Source organism: Canis aureus, chromosome 35, assembly GCF_053574225.1.
Source record: "Canis aureus isolate CA01 chromosome 35, VMU_Caureus_v.1.0, whole genome shotgun sequence".
NCBI lineage: Eukaryota > Metazoa > Chordata > Mammalia > Carnivora > Canidae > Canis > Canis aureus.
The window spans coordinates 519,843-539,221 of NC_135645.1; the positions used below are offsets into that span (position 1 = coordinate 519,843).

At 58.5% G+C, this 19,379-nt stretch overlaps 1 protein-coding gene across 7 annotated transcripts in view; it reads right to left on the bottom strand.

Moving 5' to 3' along the window:
* Positions 1 to 19,379, bottom strand: part of XXYLT1 (xyloside xylosyltransferase 1) — a 233,364-nt gene that overhangs the window by 94,612 nt on the left and 119,373 nt on the right. For 4 of the 7 annotated variants that reach the window (XM_077884069.1, XM_077884075.1, XM_077884074.1 and 1 more), the window contains one exon: positions 6,720 to 8,082. The exons of 2 other annotated variants lie outside the window; for them this stretch is intronic. In XM_077884069.1, coding sequence (XP_077740195.1) covers positions 7,686 to 8,082 — 397 coding nt within the window. In that variant the 3' untranslated portion in view covers positions 6,720 to 7,685. Of the gene's footprint in view, positions 1 to 6,719; positions 8,083 to 19,379 lie in introns of those variants that run through there. One more of the 7 variants, XM_077884072.1, reaches the window with a different exon arrangement.

Here is a 19,379-nt window from a genome sequence, read left to right on the forward strand (position 1 = left end):
CAGAGATTTCCCGGGGAAGGTCACCATTTGCCAAAAACCAGATTTTCTACAAAATCATCCTAAACCATTGTAGCAGGTCCTCCCACTCCCTCCCAACCCTATGATTCACCCCTTGGGAGCTCCCCAAACCTGTCCCCTTTGTCTCAAAACCCTACCCTACTACTTCTCCCGTCTCTTGCCAAGGCATCCTCCCTCCTATAGTCATTGAGGAAATCAAGACAACCAGACAAAAACCATTAGCTCCCCCGCTCCTTCCTTCCAATTCTCTCTGGTGGCTTATGTTTTTCCTTCTTCCTGTGCCCGAGGAAGAAGTGTCTCTCTTCGTGTCCCAAGGTAGCCCTTCCTCTCATTGCGCTGGGGGTGGGATTTATTTTTTATTTATTTATTTTTTTAGAAGATAGTTTTTTTTTAAAAAAAAGATTTATTTATTTGTTCATGATAGAGAGAGAGAGAGAGAGAGAGAGAGAGAGAGGCAGAGGGAGAAGCAGGCTCCATGCAGGAGCCCGATGCGGGACTCGATCCCGGGACCCCAGGATCACGCACTAGGCCGAAGGCAAGTGCTAAACCCCTGAGCCACCCAGGGATTCCCCTGGGGGTGGGATTTATGGTGAGAATGTTTCTCAGCCTTTTCTACCCATTTTGATGTAGATATGTTCTTGCGCATCCAGTACATAGGAGTTGCTCAGCTGGTTTCTAGATTTCTTTCATAAAGAATTGCTCCATGCGTAGCTGCCGATTCGACGTGTCCACGGCAGAAGGTGACTTCAGGAGCCTCGTAAGTCACCATCTTGGACCAGAACCAGGAAACCTTCCCCTCTTGCTGGAAATCACACCCCCACTGCCCCCACTGCCCTGTGTCAGATCTGAACGACCAGGCAGGTCCTCGCTTTCCTGTAGCTCCAACTTCTCCGCCTCTTAAGAGCCACCCTCCTCGGCCTGTGAGTATGTTTAGGTCCTTCCTACACTTAAAAATAGACTCTCTTCACCCTGCTGCCTCTTCCATCCCTCTTGCCTCACCCTTCTTGTATTAGTTAGGATAGTCTAGGTTGTGCTGCTATAACAAACAGCCCCAAATCTAACACAACAAAGACTTGGTTTATTTTTCCTCATTCAGGCAAAGTCCACTACAGGTCAATGTGACTTTCTAGAGCAACTGTCTTCCAAGCAGGGCCCCAGCCAGGCAGGCTGCTTTAACCTTGTGGCTCCCTCTTCTCAACCCAAGACCTCCTCCACTTGGGGCAGCAGGAGAACAGATAGCCCCCTCCTATCTCCGTGGAAATAGGAAATGTTCTTCCTGTGTGCCAGGAAGGACAAAATCACAGGAAATAGAAAGTCGCTAGAAGCTTTTTACCACACCCTCACCAACCTAACTGAATGCGGATTTGGCCACGTCCACTTCCTTGCCTCCTTGTACGTTAACCGCTGAAAATGGCTTCTGCCTCCCTGCACACAGGAAATGCTTCCTCTCCCAGGGACCACCGATGAAATCTTAGACTTCTGGCTTCTCCTGCTCGGGTCACAGGAACTCAGCTCCTGCGGCATCCTCTTCACTGGTCTATGCTTTAATGTTTTGTAAAGATTTTTATTTTATTTTTTATTTATTCATGATAGACATAGAGAGAGAGAGAGACAGAGACAGAGACACAGGCAGAGGGAGAAGCAGGCTCCATGCAGGGAGCCTGATGTGGGACTCGATCCCAGGTCTCCAGGATCAGGCCCCCGGGCCAAAGGCAGGCGCCAAACTGCTGAGCCACCCAGGGATCCCCTATGCTTTAATGTTTTGTTCTGGATTATTTTGTTCACAGTCACTGTAAGAAATAACCAGAATTGATTTTGTGCATTTGCTACGAAATTTTTGCTGAGAAATTAGTCTATTATACGCCCCTATTTTCCTTATGGAAGTCTTAGGTGAAAAATAATTTTTAGGGCAGCCCCAGTGGCCCAGTGGTTTAGCATCGCCTTCGGCCCGGGGTGTGATCCTGCTGTGCCCTGCTGCACACTCGCCCCTGGAGCCCTGCAGGGTGCACGGCGTCTGACCCGGCCTTAAGTTGCCACTGGCTGGAAAAAAGGAAGAAGAGAAGAAAAAGAAACCACAATGAAATATTATACTTGTGCAGCCCAGGTGGCTCAGCGGTTAGTGCCGCCTGCAGCCCAGGGTGTGACCCCGGGTTGTGGGATCGAGTCCCACGTCGGTCTCCCTGCATGGAGCCTGCTTCTCCCTCTGCCTGTGTCTCTGCCTCTCTCTCTCTCTGTCTCATGTGAATAAATGGATGAAATCTTAAAAAAAAATAATTTTTAAATTTGGTGCCAACAAAAGTACCATCTCTCCTAAGGAAATATGTTCACACCTTTTATATAATGTTCCATGTTTTGCTTTTTAAGCTGGCCGGCAAGAAGCACAGAACCAAACCACACAGTCTGTCTTAATACTAATACTTATAAAGACCTCCCAATCAGACAGGCAGACCTAAAACCGTCTGCGTTTGCGGGCGATAGGATCTTTAATATAGAAAATCCTAAAGACTCCACCAAAAAAGTGTCAGACCTAATCAACTAATTCAGCAAAATGGCAGATTCCAAAATCAACATATAGCACACTTCTGTACGCTAGCAACGAAACTCTGGAAAAAAGAAAGAAAACAACCCCACTCACAATAGCATCAAAAACAATAAAATCCTTAGGAATACATTTAACCAAGGAGGTGAAAGATCTGTACCTGAAAACTACAAGACCCTGGTGAAAGAAATTGAGGACGCGAACAAATAGAAAGATCTCTTGTGTTTATGGATCAAAAGAATCGACGCGGCTAAAATGTCCATAGTGCTTGAAGCCATCTATGGACACAATGCAATCCTCTCAAAATTCCGGCGGCATTTTTCCCCCAGAAATAGAAAACACAATCTTCAGATTTGTATAGAGTCACAAAAGAGCCCCAACAGCTAAAGCAATCTTGAGAAAGAATAGGCTGGAGGCATCACACTGCCTGATTTCAGACCCTACAGTGAAGCTCTACAGCAGTGTGGCGCCTGGGCACCTGGGGGCTCACCTGGGGGCTCACCTGGGGGCTCACCTGGGGGCTAAGCTGCCCACCGTTGATTCCCACTCAGGTCATGACCTGAGGGCCCTGAGATCCAGCCCCATGTCGGGCTCTGTGCTGGGCAAGGGGCTTGCTTGAGATTCTCTCTCTCCCTCTCCCACGGCCCTCCCGCTCCCCCTCCCTCTCTAAAAAATAAAAATGTCTTAAAAAACCAGTATGAGGCTGGATAAAAATAGACACAAACACCGGTGGAGCAGAACAGAGAGACCAGAAACAAGCCCCTGCGTATATAGTCAACTAACAACTGGCGATGGAGCCACGAGGACTCAATGGGGAAAGGGCAGGGTCTCCGGTAACGGGTGCCGGGACGCTGGGCGGCCCCGCGCGGAGTGAAATCGGATCGCTATCCTACACGGCTCACAAACACGAACTCCTGATGCGGTGCAGACTAAACCCAAGACCTGACACGGTAAAACTCTCCGAGGAAAACACAGGGGGAGGCTCTTCGAAACTGGTCTCGGCAATGAGTTTTTGGGTATGACACCCGAGGAACCGGCAAAAAACGCGAACATCAGCAGGCCGGACGACAACAAACCGAAAAGCTTCAATGGGCAAAGGAAATCATCAACAAAATGAAAAGGCCTCTGTGGAATGGGAAAAAATATTTGCAAATCAGGATAAGGGGTTGCTATCCAAAGTATGTAAAGAACTCATGCAACGTAATAAACAATCTGATTAAAAAATGGGCAGAGGATCTGAATAGAAATTTTCCCAAAGACGTACAGATGGCCAACAGGTAGGTGGACAGAAATCGCAGTGTATTGACCGTCCGGAAGCGTCCGGCTGGGGAAGTGTGTCAGTTTGCTGGGACCACGGTACCCAATACCCCCGACCCCTGGGGGATGGGGGTGGGGCGGGGAGGGGGACTTAGCAGAAAGGTACTGTCTCATGGTTCTGGAGGCTGGAAGTCAAAGGTCAAGGGGTCTACAGGTTTGCTTTCTTCCTTTTTAAGAAAAAAAAATATTCAATTTATTTATTTGAGAGCAAGAGCACACGTGCGAGGGGCACAGAGGCAGAGGGAGAAGCAGGCTCCCCACGGTCTCACCCTGGGACTCGATCCCAGGCCCCCGGGGTCACGACCAGAGCCGAAGGCAGGTGCCTAACAAGGGAGCCAGCCAGGCGCCCCTGCAGGTTTGGGTTCCTCCGAAGCGTCCCCCCGGCTTGCCGAGGTCCCTCCTCACTGTGTGGCCACAGGGCCCTCCTCGGAGCACGTGCACGTCTGGTGTGTCCGTGCGTCCAAGTGCCCTGTTCTCACGAGGACAGCAATCGCGTCGGGGAGCGGCCGGCCAGCCGTGCACGTGTCCCGCGGGCCTCCCCAGCTGGGGCTCCGACCCCGTCCTCCGCAGGGTGAGACCGTGGGGGGCACGCGTCCTCTACTACGCGGCAGCGCCGGGGAGGGTCTTCGGGAGGTGGTGGCGTAGCCGAGCCTAGACAAGGCCCCGCTGTCCTCGCCATCAGGGCCCCACAGGCGGAGGGGCCGCGGCCCTGCATCCCTCACTGTGCCTGCTGGGACGTGGGGCAGGGCGCACACCTACCCCGTGTGCAAATCTCCATTTGAACGGTCACGAGTTCAAGCTGGAGCATGATGAGCCAAAGTCGGCAGGTCGCGCCTTGGATGTCGAGTCCCGACCACACGCACGCGTGAGCGCAGATGGGTGGTGCCCACACGTGTGCCGGGGGGTCAGCTCCAGTCCTCTGCACCCTGGTGTTGGCAGATGCAGAGGCTGAGCCCGGAGCGGGGAGGGCGCATCCCAGGAGCCCTGACCTCCCAGACGAGCCCAGGCCCCTGCAGAGTGGGGGCCGACAAACATGACCGCCTGCGGGCAAGCGTCGGGGCCCCCACCGGGCTAAGGGACGTGCCCCCAGTGGCTGCCATTCACCACGTGGGAAGAGTATTTTAAGCCGTGACCCTCAGAACCCCCTTGCGTCTGCGTGTCCTCCGCTTCCTGGGCTGGACACGTCCCGTCACCAGTGTCGACGTGGGTTAAGAGGTGGCCTTGGCTGTCCGAGATCGCCCGGCAGGTGAGGGCGCACACGGACTCAGGGGCAGGCCTCTGTCTCGGGTGCGAGGTCCTCTCCACCACAGGCCCTGCTTGCTCAGGGGCTTCTGCTTGCCTGCCGACCCCTCCCTGGGCCTCGCATGTGCAGACGGGCCTGGACACATCAGGAGGTGGGGTCGGTTAGTCGAGGCAGGTGCTGCGAGGCACAGCTCATGCGCTCTCCGAGCCCCGGCCCAGACTTCGGCTCTGCTCCGTCCGGCCGGCAGATGCTCCACAGGGAGTTTCCATCGGGCAAACGGAACGGGGCCCCGTGGGGATGGGGACGGGGACGGGACTCGAGGAGACTGGGGTTGGCTCCGGCCCATCTTCATCGACACGTACACGGTCTTTTCTCTGCAACAACAAAGGGCTCTCGTAGCTACAGAAACGCCTGAATTATTAGGGTCCGTGTAGGAAACACACCTCGGTTGTTGCCCGTCTAAAACCCTCCCGCGTATTACCCATGTTTTTCCCATCGACAGAATCGTCCGTTTTCTTTTCTGAATGTGGCCTTTAAAACACACAGTTTTCTAGGAGTTGAACTGATTAAATATAGAGGAACAGGCTCTCTTTTTACATAGACACACACACACCTACGACCTTCTGTACATAAGATCCTAGGTTTTGCATTCTCAGCACATTGTAAGCATTTCCCAAGGCATTAAATATTCTTGAAAAATAGGATTCTAATGCCTAGATTATTTTATTATATCGGTGTGGCATAATTTATCCACTCCCCTAGTCAACATTTTAGGTTGTTCCCAGTTTATTTTATTTTACTTTTTTATTTTATTTATTTTATTTTATTTTATTTTATTTTATTTATTTATTTTTTATTTATTTATTTTATTTTATTTATTTTATTTATTTTACTTTATTTTATTTTTTATTTATTTATTTATTTATTTATTTATTTACTTACTTACTTATTTAATTTTTGGTGTCTTCTATTTAAAAAAAACTGGTGTGATAATGACTCTGTCCACATCTCTTGTTGTTTTCTTACAATAAACTTTATTTTTTTGTGTTTTTTTTTTTAGTTTTAATTTTTTTTTTGTATATTTTTTTTTTATTGGCGTTCGCTTACAATAAACTGTAGGATTTCTGAATTGCCCCCATGAGGTTTTCACGAGCATTACCAAGGGTGTGCGTAAATCCCCAAAGACGATGCTCGCACACGGCAGGCACTCAGTGACTAGTGGCTCTAAATAGGGAATCAAGCACCCAGGAGGACAGAACGATTCCGTCAGAACAGAGTCCAGTGGGAGACGTGCTCCGTCCGTCAGGAGTTGACGTGACCGGAGGGTTCGGGGCAGGGCGGTGAGACGGGGAGGGGAGGGTGGGATTTGCTTCCAGGAGCAGCGGGGCTGGCCCATATGAAGAATGAAGCGACAGGACACCACTGTCCTCCCCGTCCCAGCCACGCTCCCCCAGGGCCCGCAGACACCCTCCGGGAGCTCGGCTCGCTCAGGCACGGGGACGCGGGGCCGGGCCGGGGGCTCTCAGGAACGGTGACCACACTCTTGACTCAGGCCCTCCGGGTGGCAGTAAACTGTGACCCGAGAACAGACGACATAGTCACTGTGTTCTCAAAGGTTGTTTATTAGCTATTCTCACTCACGGTGAAGAGAAATAATAATAATAAAAAAAAGTGAATGAAACCGAAATAAAAGGAGATGGAAATCCAGCGACAGTTCTTCCCCCAAGAACCCGACTAGACCTAATGGGCCGCCGGGGGCTTCCTGTCTGCATCCTGCGAGGGGACGCGCCCAGAGAGGAGCCTACCTCCTTCTAAGGTACGGGGTCTGATGCGCTGCGATACGAGGGTCACGGGATGACTTTGTAAAGAGCCTGAACGCTGGTCAGTCCTGGAGTGAACCGCGGGGTGCTCATGGAGGGCGTCTTCCGTGCACGCGACTCTGCTGCGTGTCCCCGCGGGCGGCCGAGCTCTGCTCCTTGAGGGTGGATCTGATTCCCGGGCCCCCGGGGTCCCCGAGGCCGACTGGGGGGAAGGAGGGATCGTGACGTTCTGGGGGGAAGCTGGGAGCAGGAGGCTGGGGAAGCTGCGGTAACGAGCCCGGGCTTCCATGGGCGCCGCTGCTGGCCCCCCACGCCGCACCCCAAGCCGGCAGCCGCCTTCCACCCGGGCCGCGCCGTGTGGGCATCTCGGGCGCACGCACGCAGCCTCCCGGGCGGGCTGGCATCCACGGGGCGCTGGACCTCAGAGCTCCCTGGGAGCGACAGCAGTGCTGCTTGTTCCCTCTGGCAAAACGGAAGCTTGGCCATTTAAAATAAATTCATGTTTGGTCTGAGAAAGGCCGGCTCTTGAAAGGATTTCAAGATTTGGGGGCCGAGGGCAGGGAATGGCATGTCCTGTCCGTTCTCGTCTCTAAACACCTGCTCTCTCGCCCAGAGGTCTGCGTCCGCCCTTCGCGGCGCCGCGCCCCCGGGAGCACCTGCAGCGCGGCCAGGCCTCGGGCTGGGACAGACGACGCCCCTAAGGCCCAGACGCTGCCCCGCGGCCCGCAGCCCGCAGCCGCAGAGGCTCCTAGGCGTCCGGGATGGGGGTGTTGCAGTTCCCGTGGTAGATCTTGACGTGGCCCTCGCAGCGGAAGTAAGCCTCGAAGACGTCACTGTAGCCGTGGTCCCTCCACCAGGTGCACAGCTGCCGGTTCCAGGTGCAGTCCAGCACGTGGAAGAGCTCGGGGTGCTCCATGCCGATCATGGTGAAGAAGTCCTGGTCCCCGAGGTGGCCGCGGAAGTGGTACTTGTCCGCCAGCCGCTGCACCTGCGCCGGCTCCAGCAGGCGGCCGTAGAGCAGGGACCGGCGCATGGCCTCCAGGTCCAGCAGCATCACTCCGCTGTTGAAGCCGGGGAGCCCCTCGGGGGGCGGGCCCCCGACCCGGGTCCCGGGGTTCTCGTGGCGAAACTGCCAGAATGTGTGCCTGGGAAGGGGAGAGAGAGCAGGTTTAGCCTCGCTGGCGTGGGTAAGAGTTCGCCGGCCCCGCGCTCCCGGGTCTTGACGACCAGCCCGGGGACGGGGAAGCCGTTTGCTCGGAGCCCAGCGCAGGGATGCACAGGTTCTGAGGGTCGGGGTCTGCGTCGCGGCACAGCCGTACGGGGACCCAGGCCTTCACCAAGCCTCGGGTCTTCTCAGCACGTGGCACCCGCAGGGTGACTGTGGCTCAGGCGGGCACAGGGCTCGGGGGGCAGCAGGCCGCGTGCCCACCTCCCGTGTCGCATCGCCGCTGGGGACACAGGTGCACAGAGAGGCTCTGCAGTCGCCCGGGGTCCTGCCACCAGTTAGTGGGCGGCTGAGGACTGCGGACCAGTAAACCTAGGCACCTGCCATCCCACTTTTTGGGGTGGCAACGATCCGGGTGGAACTTTCTAACACCTTGAGTTTGTGACCTTGGAGAGGAGAGGAGAGGAGGGGATGGGAGGAGAGGGGAGGAGAGGAGGGGGAGGAGGAGGGAAGCACCTGTGGGCAGCGACCTGCTGAGAGGCGGGAAGCCGAGCTCAGGCTGAAATAAAACCAGCCCCTGCTAGACGGAGCCTCCTTCATCGAGGCCCCAAGGCCGGGCGGGGGCTGCAGGCGTGAAGGAGCCCAGGGCAGGCGGCAGCGGTCGCTTGGAACCCGGCTGCCTGGAGGGAAGGTCTCAAGTCCAATTTCCCTCAAGGCAGACCTAGAATCTGACCCAGGTCTGTGGACCCTTCCAGTCCTCTGTCCAGACGCTTCCATCTGGAGAAGGGAAGACAGATCCAGAAGCCTCCCTGTGGGGACGTGGTCCGAGCGCTGACCACCCTGTCCTCCTGCCCTCCCGAAGCTCCCGGGCTGGGGCTGGGCTCTGCAGGGGCGGAGCGGGCTGGGCACTGCAGGGAGGGGGAGAGACGGCGGGCCGGGCCTTCGTGGGGACGAGGGCAGGACAGCACCCCCATCGTCAACACCCCCCTTCCCCCCAGAGGCCTCGGACCTGGAAGGGCCGTGCCTGAGCCTCCCTGGGTCCTCCCCACCCTCCTGATCCGGGGCAGGGAAGTGGGCGGTGGAGGGGAAGGCGGCGGGGGGCCCGGAGATCCACCCCGGTTCCCAGCCTGGCTCCACGGGGACTGGGGAGGCTCTGCATCACGCATCAGGAAGGGGAGGGGGAGCGCTCGCAGCGGAGGACAGGGGAGGACAGGTCTGTGGTCTGAACTCCGCCGTGAGCGGCCTGCGAGGAGCCGAGCTCCGGCGTCTGCCTGGAGATGACAACCTCGGCAAACAGAAGCTTCCAGAGCCCGGGAGAGGCTGCAGCCCCTCCAGCCACAAGAGCCTGCGGTGACGGACTCCCAGGGCCTCTGGCGGCTTGGTCCATCTGACCGTGTTTCCTCCAAATGGTCACCTTGGGTCCAGGCCGCAAGCCGCTGACATTTTACTGAAAGGATCTGGGCCGCCTGGCACCGGGAGGGGAGGAGGGGCGGGAGGGGGGAGGGGAGGGCGATGTGCTCCCCGCCACCACCTCTGCGGCCTCAGCACCGTGCACGGCGCCCCCGTGGCAGGGCCTCCCGAGCAGGGGACAACTCGACGGGGACAGGGACGCCGGGGATGCGGCTGGGGCTTGGGCTGGGGATCCTCCGGCGCCGGCCGGGGCCCAGGGCAGCTCGCCAAGGGGACAGGAAATCAGCAGGCCGCAGGGTGTGTGCAGAAGCAGCTGCACAGCCTGGAGCGGGGACCGGGGACCGGGGACCGGGCGCCCTGAAGCTCGCTGTCCCCAGGCAGGGCCACGGCAGGCGGGTCCTTGGCCTCCGCGTCACCTGTGCGGGTGCAGGAGCTGCAGCAGCTGGGGATGGAGCCCCGTGCGCCCGGCCCCGAGGGGATGCAGGGTCGGCGCACCCTGTGGTGTCCCCCGGGCAGCCCGGGGCCGTCACACCCCAACAGGGACGGGGCCGAGGCTCGCGGGCCCCACTGGGCTGCACAGCCCTGTCACCTGGGCCTTGGCTTCCCGGCAGCAGCGGCCGCATCCATGAGGCTGGCAGATGCCCCCGAGGCCGCAGGCTCTGGGGACCCGGCCGGCAGGGAGGCAGGAGCCGCGGTGCCCACCCGGACGGCGTCACCCGGGAGCCGGGCCGAGGGGCCCGCAGGGTGTGCAGAGGTACTGGCGGGGCTCGGCGGCGGCAGGAGCCTGGGTGTGAGCACGGGTGTCGGGCTCTGGGTCCGGGAGCCTCCAGACGTTGCCCCAGTCCCGGGCCCTGCGGAGGCTCGCTCCCACCCTGCAGTGTCACCTGGGACACGCGCTCGAGGGCACAGGCTCTTTCCTCTTCACACACGGCCTCGGCGGGAAGCAAGCCCTCGTGCAGGCCGAGCACTGTGAGCCCCAAGTCCTTCCCCAGCGCCGGGGCGGGGGGGCTGCTGGGAAAACAGATTAAGTGCATCCTTTCAGGTACGGGCAAGGCCTTCTCTAACTTGGTTCTACTCCCTACGCCCTAACTAACAATCACAAAAAGGACCATTTGAAAAACGAGTACAGGGGGCGCCCGGGGGCTCAGCGGTTGGGCGCCTGCCTTGGGTTCAGGTCGTCACCCCGGGTCCCGGGATCGAGTCCTGCGTCGGGCTCCCTGCGTGGAGCCTGCTTCTCCCTCTGCCTGGGTCTCTGCCTCTCTCTCTCTCTTCTCTGTGTCTCTTATGAGTAAATAGGTAAAATCTTTTTAAAAAAAGTGAAAAATAAAAAACTAGTACATTAATTTTCATGAAGAAAACCCATCTTTATGGAAAAAGGTATTCGAGACCCTTCTGGAAAGCAGTGGTTTCCTCCCTGGTGATCGCTGCCACGGCAACCAGAGCCTGGCCAGGGAATACAGAGCCGCGTGCCCGGGAAAGGACACAGGTTCTCGTGAATGACCCTTTCTCCTCCCAGCACCCCAGGGCCCTTGCACCTCCCCATCTTTGCACAATCTTCTCCTGGGTTGGTCTTTCTCAGCTTGTGAGGCTCAGCATTTGCCACTTTCGCTTCCAAGGGGGGAGAAGCAAGGACGGGAACATGCATCGGGCCTGGGCCGTCTGCATAAGGCTCCCTAAGAATGTTCCAGAAGCCCGTGCCAGCCCAGACCGAGTTCAGGCTGTTGGTTCTCCAGTAGAGAGGGCTCCGCCTCCTGAGGTTCCCGATGGTGTCACGGGCAGGCTCCTCCCTGTGGCTCGGCCCCCAGTGCTCATCGCTCAGCCCCAAGCCGCCGAGAGCAAGCGAGGCTGGGCCTCCGCCGGAGGAAGCGCGCCGTCTGGACGGTCTGACGGGCGAGGGCTGCGGTCAGGAAACACGGCTCCCTTCGTGCCCACGCTCGCCTCCCAGGACCAGTTCGCTCTTGTTTGCCTTGGAAGGGACGCTGTTTTCCAGTCCTCCGAGGGGGGAGGCCGGGGGTGAAGAGCGGCGCTCGGCGGCCCGGTGTTCCATCCCCCGCTCCCGGGGGGCGGCCGGGGGCAGCTCTGGGTGATGCGGGGCTGGGTTCAGAGCAAGGGCAGCGTCCCTCAGTCCTGCCCCGGGCCGAGGTTCTGGGAGTGGATTCAGGCCCTCGGGTTTGGGGAGCCGCCACCCTGGGGAGCCAAGCCGGAGACGACACAGGCTGCCAGGAGCAGGACGGCCACTGCGAAGCTTGACGGCCGACCCCTAGGGCGTTCCTCGGCGCCGGGGCCACAGCGGCCCCCACGGGCCCCTGACAGCACGTCAGGCCTCTGGCCCCGCTGCGCGGAAACGCTGCCGGAGTCCTGCAGGCTGGGGGTGGCGGGACCAGGAGAAGAGCCACGGGCGCCAGAACCCCAAGACGCACGGAGACTCTGAGCTGCCTTCCTATGGGGCGGACCAGGACGCTGAGGCCCGGAGATCGCCCGGCCTGTGGCCACGCGCGGGAAGGGCGGCCCCGCGCCCTGGCTGAGCACTTTGCTTTCCGCGAAGGCCTCTGCACGGAAAAGGCACCTGCTCCTCCGCCACCGCACGGGCCCCGCGGCAGCAGAGGCCACTCGGTGCCAAGCGTTCGGAGGCCCAGAGTGCACACCTGCCCTCCCGGCAGGCACGGCCTCTCCCGGCTCAATACGCAGGCCCCGGCCGCGGTGCCGGGCACCCCAGTGGTTGACGGGGCTGGCGAGGCACAGCAGGTGGATGGCGCAGAGCCTCAGAAGGAACGTGTGCTTCTTCTCAAATACCAGCCCTGTCTGCGGGCCGGCAACCTACTGTCCGACCGCCGTAGCACTCAGAGCTGGGAGGGGATCACAGGCCCGGGGAGGGGCAGGGGGCACGGGTGGGGCTGGGGGTGTTGGGGCCAGGCTGCCGGCAGGAGAGCAGGGGCATCCTGGGGCACGGGGGGGGGGGGGGGCGGGAAGGGAGGCAAGGCCCTCCGCCCGGAGGAACCAGCACCAGGCCCCCTGTGCAGCCCTCCCTGCACGGAGGCCACGGGGTTTCCTGCTAGGCAGCCTGAGGCCCCTCTGCGCTGCCCGCCCGTCTGACACAATGAGGCAGTGAGAGGCGCTGGGGGCCTGGGGGGCAGGGGGGAAGGGCTACGGTCACCCGGCACACCTGCCCGGACGCCGTTTCCCGACTGCCAAGCCGGCGGTCGCTCCAGGGTAGCGGTCATTGCCTGAGCCGAGTCTCCCCGAGAGCTCTTGGCTCCCAGCGACAAGACCACTGAGCCCCTGCATCCGTGGGCCGGGGCGGGAGGGCTCCCCAGGGCCGCGCCGGAGCTCCAGTCTCCCCGGCCTCTGGCTTCCTCCCAGAGGCCTCGCCGCCTCCACCTTCATCTTCACGCCTCCTGTGTGCGCGTCCAGGTCCAGCTCTCCGCCCTGTAAGCAGCAGCCACCCCACGGGCCGCCCTTCACCCCCTGCATCGGCGACGACCCTGCTTCCAAATAAGGCCTCGGGAACTAGGCCTTCAGCACGTGAACAGGCAGGGGGCCCACGATTCACCGAAACACGCGCCAGCAATGAGACGAAGGGAAACAGCACCCAGCCTACCTTCCCCTGTGTTCACACTGTCCAGACCAGGAGGGCGCCTCCGCGGATTCCCCACCCCCCGTGGGCTGAGACCCAGGAGACAGAGATGCCCAAAACCCCACACTGCGGTATCCCCTGGTTTCTTTCTTTCTTTTTTTCTTAAAGATCTTATTTATTTATTCACGAGAGACACAGAGAGAGAGGCAGAGGCACAGGCAGAGGGAGGAGCAGGCTCCCTGCAGGGAGCCCGACAGGGGACTGGATCCTGGGACCCCAGGGTCACGCCCTGGGCTGAAGGCAGCCGCTCCACCGCTGAGCCCCCCGGGGATCCCGTAGCTCCTAGTTCTCAGTGAGACATGCAGGAACCCCAGACAGCACACTGAGTTGAGGGGCTAATCGATCAGCAATCACTCAAATAGTTAATGGAGCGCGTACCCGACCCAACTGAGAGAATGGCAAGTACGGCATCCTGCCCTCAGGAAAGTGGTGGGCTAGCAAGGAGAGGAGACCCTGACGTGAGCGCACCTACCATGTCAGTCGTGGGATGAAGGGGCTGCCCCTGGACTCAGCAGGCCAGGGGCAAGGGCCTGGGTTTGCTCGGCCATAACGGGGTGGGGGTGAGACACCCACACGGCTGCCACGGTCTACAGGAGCAAACGTGGGCACAAACTGCCAAACGCATGCCCGTGAGGGGCGCCCTGACTGGCACAGGAGCGCAGACACCCCACCCCGCCCAGGCTCCTCCCACGGTGTGCAAGGACCCCAGATCAGCCACCTAGGCAGCCGCAAACCACCCGGGGGCTTCTGTTCCGACACAGCATCCCGCTTCATGACACCTAGAATAAAGACTGTGGCCAACACTGTCCCATCCCCAAGGCTGCACCAGCTAAGCCCAGCCATCTCTGTGAAACCTGGCACAGCAGTGGAATCACGGAGGGCGGACATCCTCGCCAGGAAGGCCCCGGGCCTGCCACAAGATGGCCCGACCCATCCTGAGCCTGGCGGCCCTCAAATGCCCACAGCCCTTCTTTCCTCCAGAGAAGGGCTGCTGATCTGTGCGAGGCCTCTGAAGGCTTGGCATGGCCAAGGCCCCAGAGCTTCCCATTTCCCGATGCCCACGGGAGGGCAGGATGCCCTTCTCTGAAGTGCCAGTCCTCTTCTCACACATCCAGGGAGCAGGCAGGTGTCCTGCCCACCCACCACGGCCCATGCCCAGCCTGCCCGGACATCTCGGCCACAGGGGCTCCCTGCCACCCCTGCTGCCCAGAGCTAGGAGTACAGGTGGGTGGGCTGGGGAGCGTGCGGTCACTCAACCTGATGGACAGGTGCAGAGCATGATGTGCTGGGCCCTGGAGGGCTGCATGGGGAGGGCTTGGAGAGGGACAAGGGGCAGATGATGGACGAAGGGGCACTGGAGGGCTCAAGCAGGCAGATGGAGCCCTGAGGGGCTGCGTGCCTGGCTTACAACAGGGGTGGCAGACGGTGACAGCCAGGGCAAGGCCGGGAGGATAAAAAGGGGAACGGCTTGTTCGGTCTTGAACAGATGCCAGCCAGAGGAACAGTGATGTGGGGAGCCCTGCAGGGGGCTGGATGCAGGTCACAGACATGAGGATGAGGCAGGCATGAGGGAACTGGGAGGTTCCAACATTCAGGGGACGGGAGAAGAGGAGCTGGGAAATGCACCCACAATAGTTCCAGTGGCTGCGGTGATGGCCTCATCACGGCCTCATGGGTCTTAGACCCCACCCGAGCTCCCCACTTGGCTGATCCTCCGTAAACTCTACTCCAGTGACGGGGAACTTGGATGGGTCCCCTGTGACTGCACTGTCCTGTGCGTGCCCCTTGGGAGCCCCTGGGAGCCACTGCTCCCTATTTCCTAGATAGTGTCCCCTGGATGCTCCTGGCTCCCCACCCAGCCTACCTCACTGCGTATGAGAATGTGATAGTACTTAAAGCTGCAGAGGATGGCAACTTGGAAACGCGACAGACTTCTGGCAGAGTAAGTGACAGAGACTAAGGAGCTGGGCACTAGGACGGAGGGACGTCCACCTGCCCAGGGAAGGGATGGGTATGCCAGACTACAGAGGTACGAAATACAGGGTGAGAGGTGGGGTGGGGACACTGAGGAGGGTAATCGCGGTGATGGCCAATACTGAGTGAGCGTACCCATGTGTCAGACCCAGTTTTAAGTCGTCATTTACTGTTGATAACAAACGAGATAAGTAGTATCACCTCCATGTTGCAGGTGAACAAAATACGGCAGGGAGATATGAAACACTGCCCAGGGTCACAGGAACCAGACAGAGGAGTTTCTCAAAATGAGGGAACTCTCAGGACACAGCTGAGACTGGAGGAAGGACATAAATGAGAAGATACAGGCTCTGAAATGGGAACTACAGAGACTGGAGACAGAGGGACCTGGGTACCAATAAAGGTTTGAGAAAGAGAAGTGGTTTACAAGGGCAATGAGGGATCAATAGAGATGGATAAAGGATCTGCCTGCGTGTGGAAGGTCTAAGTGGAAGCAGGAGCCCTGGCATCAATAACCAGCGTGTGTTATTCATCTTTATGACTTGACGGCCTGGTGTGGGCATTTGATTCACAGCAGGCCCTTGAGAACTCTAAGTTTCAAATGGATGGATGGATGGATGGATGGATGGATGGATGGATGGATGGATGGGAGGATGGGCGGGTGGGTGGATGGATGGGTGGATGGATGGATGGGTGGATGGGTGGGTGGATGGGTGGATGGGTGGGTGGATGGGAGGATGGGCGGGTGGATGGGTGGGTGGGTGGATGGATGGGTGGATGGGTGGGTGGATGGGTGGATGGATGGGTGGATGGGTGGATGGGTGGGTGGATGGGTGGATGGATGGGTGGATGGGTGGATGGGTGGGTGGGTGGGTGGGTGGATCAATAAGTGGATGGGTGGGTGGGTGGATGGGTGTGTGGATGGATAAGTGGATGGATAAGTGGATGGGTGGATGGATGGATGGAGGGGTGGGTGGATGGATAAGTGGATGGGTGGATGGGTGGGTGGGTGGGTGGATGGATGGATGGGTGGATGGATGGGTGGATGGGTGGGTGGATGGGTGGATGGATGGATGGGTGGATGGGTGGGTGGGTGGGTGGGTGGATCAATAAGTGGATGGGTGGGTGGATGGATGGGTGGGTGGATGGGTGGATGCGTGGGTGGGTGGGTGGATGGATGGGTGGATCAATAAGTGGATGGGTGGGTGGGTGGATGGGTGTGTGGATGGGTGGATGGATAAATGGATGGGTGGATGGGCGGATGGATGAGTGGATGGATAAGTGGATGGATAAGTGGATGGGTGGATGGATGGATGGAGGGGTGGGTGGATGGATAAGTGGATGGGTGGATGGGTGGGTGGGTGGGTGGATGGACGGATTAAAGAATGAACAAAGGAAAAAGGTACTGAAATCAGATGGTAGGATTTAAAGGAGGAGAATGGTGAATGAAAGTGGTACAGCAATAGTTCAGGAAGGCAGCTGGGGGAAGAATGTGCCTGGGTCCTGTGGGCTGGAGCCACCGGGGTCCTTACTGGGGGAAGCCAGGGCTCTGTTGGGAAGGAAAAACTTTCTTCTATCCTTCAACGGTTCTTCCATCCAGTCTAAGAAGTAAAGTGACGTGAAACAGATCAACAGGAGAAAACGACAATTAATTCTGTATGAACAGGAACCCGATATACACGAATGGTTCAGAGACAAAGGTGACGTGCAGGAGCCATGGCGTCCCGAGCTACAGAATGGAGCAGGGCTGGGGCATCAAAGGGGCGGAGGGTGCAATAAAAGAGAGGCGTTTAGTGATTAGAGGTTCACCGCCATACAGACGGATCGTTTAGATAAAATGTGTCCCTGGTAATGACGCTTACTGTGGGAAAGACTCTCCCTTTAGATTCTTCTAGGAAGTTAAGAGAGAAGCAAAATTTCCCTGGAGTCTGCAAATCTCAACCGCCTTCAGCCCCCAACAGTCCATCTCATCAAAGAGACACATTTGGAGGAGACTTGTTTTGCACCCCTGCGTTTCTCGCAGGGTGAGGACGGGGAAAGCGACATAGAAATGTTGGCCCCATGAGCTGAGGAATGCGTATCCACGGCAAGGTGCCACCGTGAGAGATGACCAATGAAGGGACCCGATGGTAACCCGACCCAGGCACGCCCGCGGTCCTCTGGCGAGGCCCCTCCTGGCCGGGGCGCTGGAAGATGTCCGGCCTCCAAATACAAGGCTTGTACCTCACTGCTAGGGAGGAGCTGCAATCTGGTGGAAGCCCTGAGACCTCCCCAGGGGGCTGTAGGGTATGCAGCCGGCCGGAGGGGCTGCTGAATACCCGCGTGCAGCTGGCCTGGCACGGGCGGCCAGGCCCCGGCTTAGCTCCACAGTCCTGCCCTTCCCCTGAACTGAGGCTGACGGAGGGACCTGCATCTGGGTGAAGACAAAGCCGGAGAGAGATGCCCTCAGAATCCCCCGTTAGCCCACAGCACCAGGGCACACAGAAAAGAAGTGCCCAGGAGGCACGCTAGGGCGCTTTCGGGGACAGTGGGCACAGCGCAGTCGTGTGCAGTAAGGCGGCCGGGGGAGCACGCGCGGGCCTGAGTCCTGGGCCCAGGATTAAGCCCAGGCAATCCAGCCCCACACCCTTCGCTCTACGGAGGGGCTGTTGCTACACGGGAGCTGGATGTTGGGGAGACTGTGGGCGTGGCTGAGCCAGGCACAAAGGCCACCGGGCTGCACCAAAATCTGTTATTTCTCAAGCCCAGAAAAAACAGTCTGCAAGCTTTCACACTTGCTTGAAGCTGACCTGCACCTTTGCTTGCCCCTGCTCGCTGCCATATGCCTTGGTGGCACGGGCGGTGGCACGGACTCGGTCGGGGTAAGGGCAGTGACCGCGTGGGGGCAACAGACGGAGGGCGAGGCCGTCCCCCTGGTCACCCACAGAGCAAGGGCGCAGGCACTGCCCTGCGGGGGCCTCTCCCGGGCAGACTGCACCCCGTGAGGGCTCCCTGGGATCTCGTCCAAGTGCACATTCTCAGTCAGAGGCTGCGCTTCTGCCAAGCTCTCAGGCAGTGTTGACGCTGCTGGCCCAAGGGTCGCGCTCAGAAGAGAAAGGACGGCATTGTTAGTGTTTCTATAAAGACATGAAAACCGCGGGAGTCGCGACGGTGCCATTTTATCCTGCAAATGGGTAAAGTAGGTACACGCACGGGCACTTAGAGATTTCAAAATTTCAAAATGAATGAATGAATGAATGAATGAATAAATGAATAAATAAATAAATAAATTTCATACGCAATTTATGCCGATACTTTATCACGGCCCTGGGAAGGGAGAGCGGGGAGGGGGAACTGGGCAACGGTTCCCTGGAAGCTTAAGGCACCAGGAGGGCGGCCCGGCCCTGCCGCCCTCCACCCCGGGGATGATCGGTCTGGGTCTGCGGTGGAGGGGGACGGTGCAGGGGGAGCAGGGGGACGAGGGCGGGCAAGCAGGTGTATACTAGTATCCCACTGCCTTGAAAACGTACTGGTGCATCACAGGGTGGAGAATGCGGTTCTGGGAGCAGATGCAAATCCCGACCCTCCGCTTACGAGCCCGGAAAAGGTACTGAAGCTCTTTGTGCTTCGGGGCTCCTGCACGGACACGAGGCTGTTGGAGGGGTTTTCTGGAGAAGGCACAAGATGACGGGAGCCGTGCACACGGGTCACACTTGGTGAGAAGCAATGTGGGTTCTCTGCGAACACACGCCTGCCCCCGCACCCGCTCTGCAACCGCATGTAGGGTGACCTTGCGCACGTCACTTCCCTCCCCGAGGCCCCAGTTCCTGCCTCTGTGACACAGGGTCATCAGCCCTAGGCTCCCCTTCTAATCTGAAAGCCTATGGTTCCATGTCCAGAATGATCACCGGACGTCAAGAGTTGATCTTCCTTTAAAGGTGGCACCAGGGATCCCTGGGTGGCGCAGCGGTTTGGCGCCTGCCTTTGGCCCAGGGCGCGATCCTGGAGACCCTGGATCGAATCCCACATCAGGCTCCCGGTGCATGGAGCCTGCTTCTCCCTCTGCCTATGCCTCTGCCTCTCTCTCTCTCTCTCTCTCTCTCTGTGACTATCATAAATAAATAAAAATTAAAAAAATAAAAATAAAAATAAAGGTGGCACCAGCGCGTGAGTGGATTTTGTTGTTTTGCTTTTAAAACCCGTTTCCGCATATCAACAGAGCAATGGGTGGAGGCTGGCAAGCTGGGGGATCCGGGAGTGAGGAGCAAGACTGCTGCGCT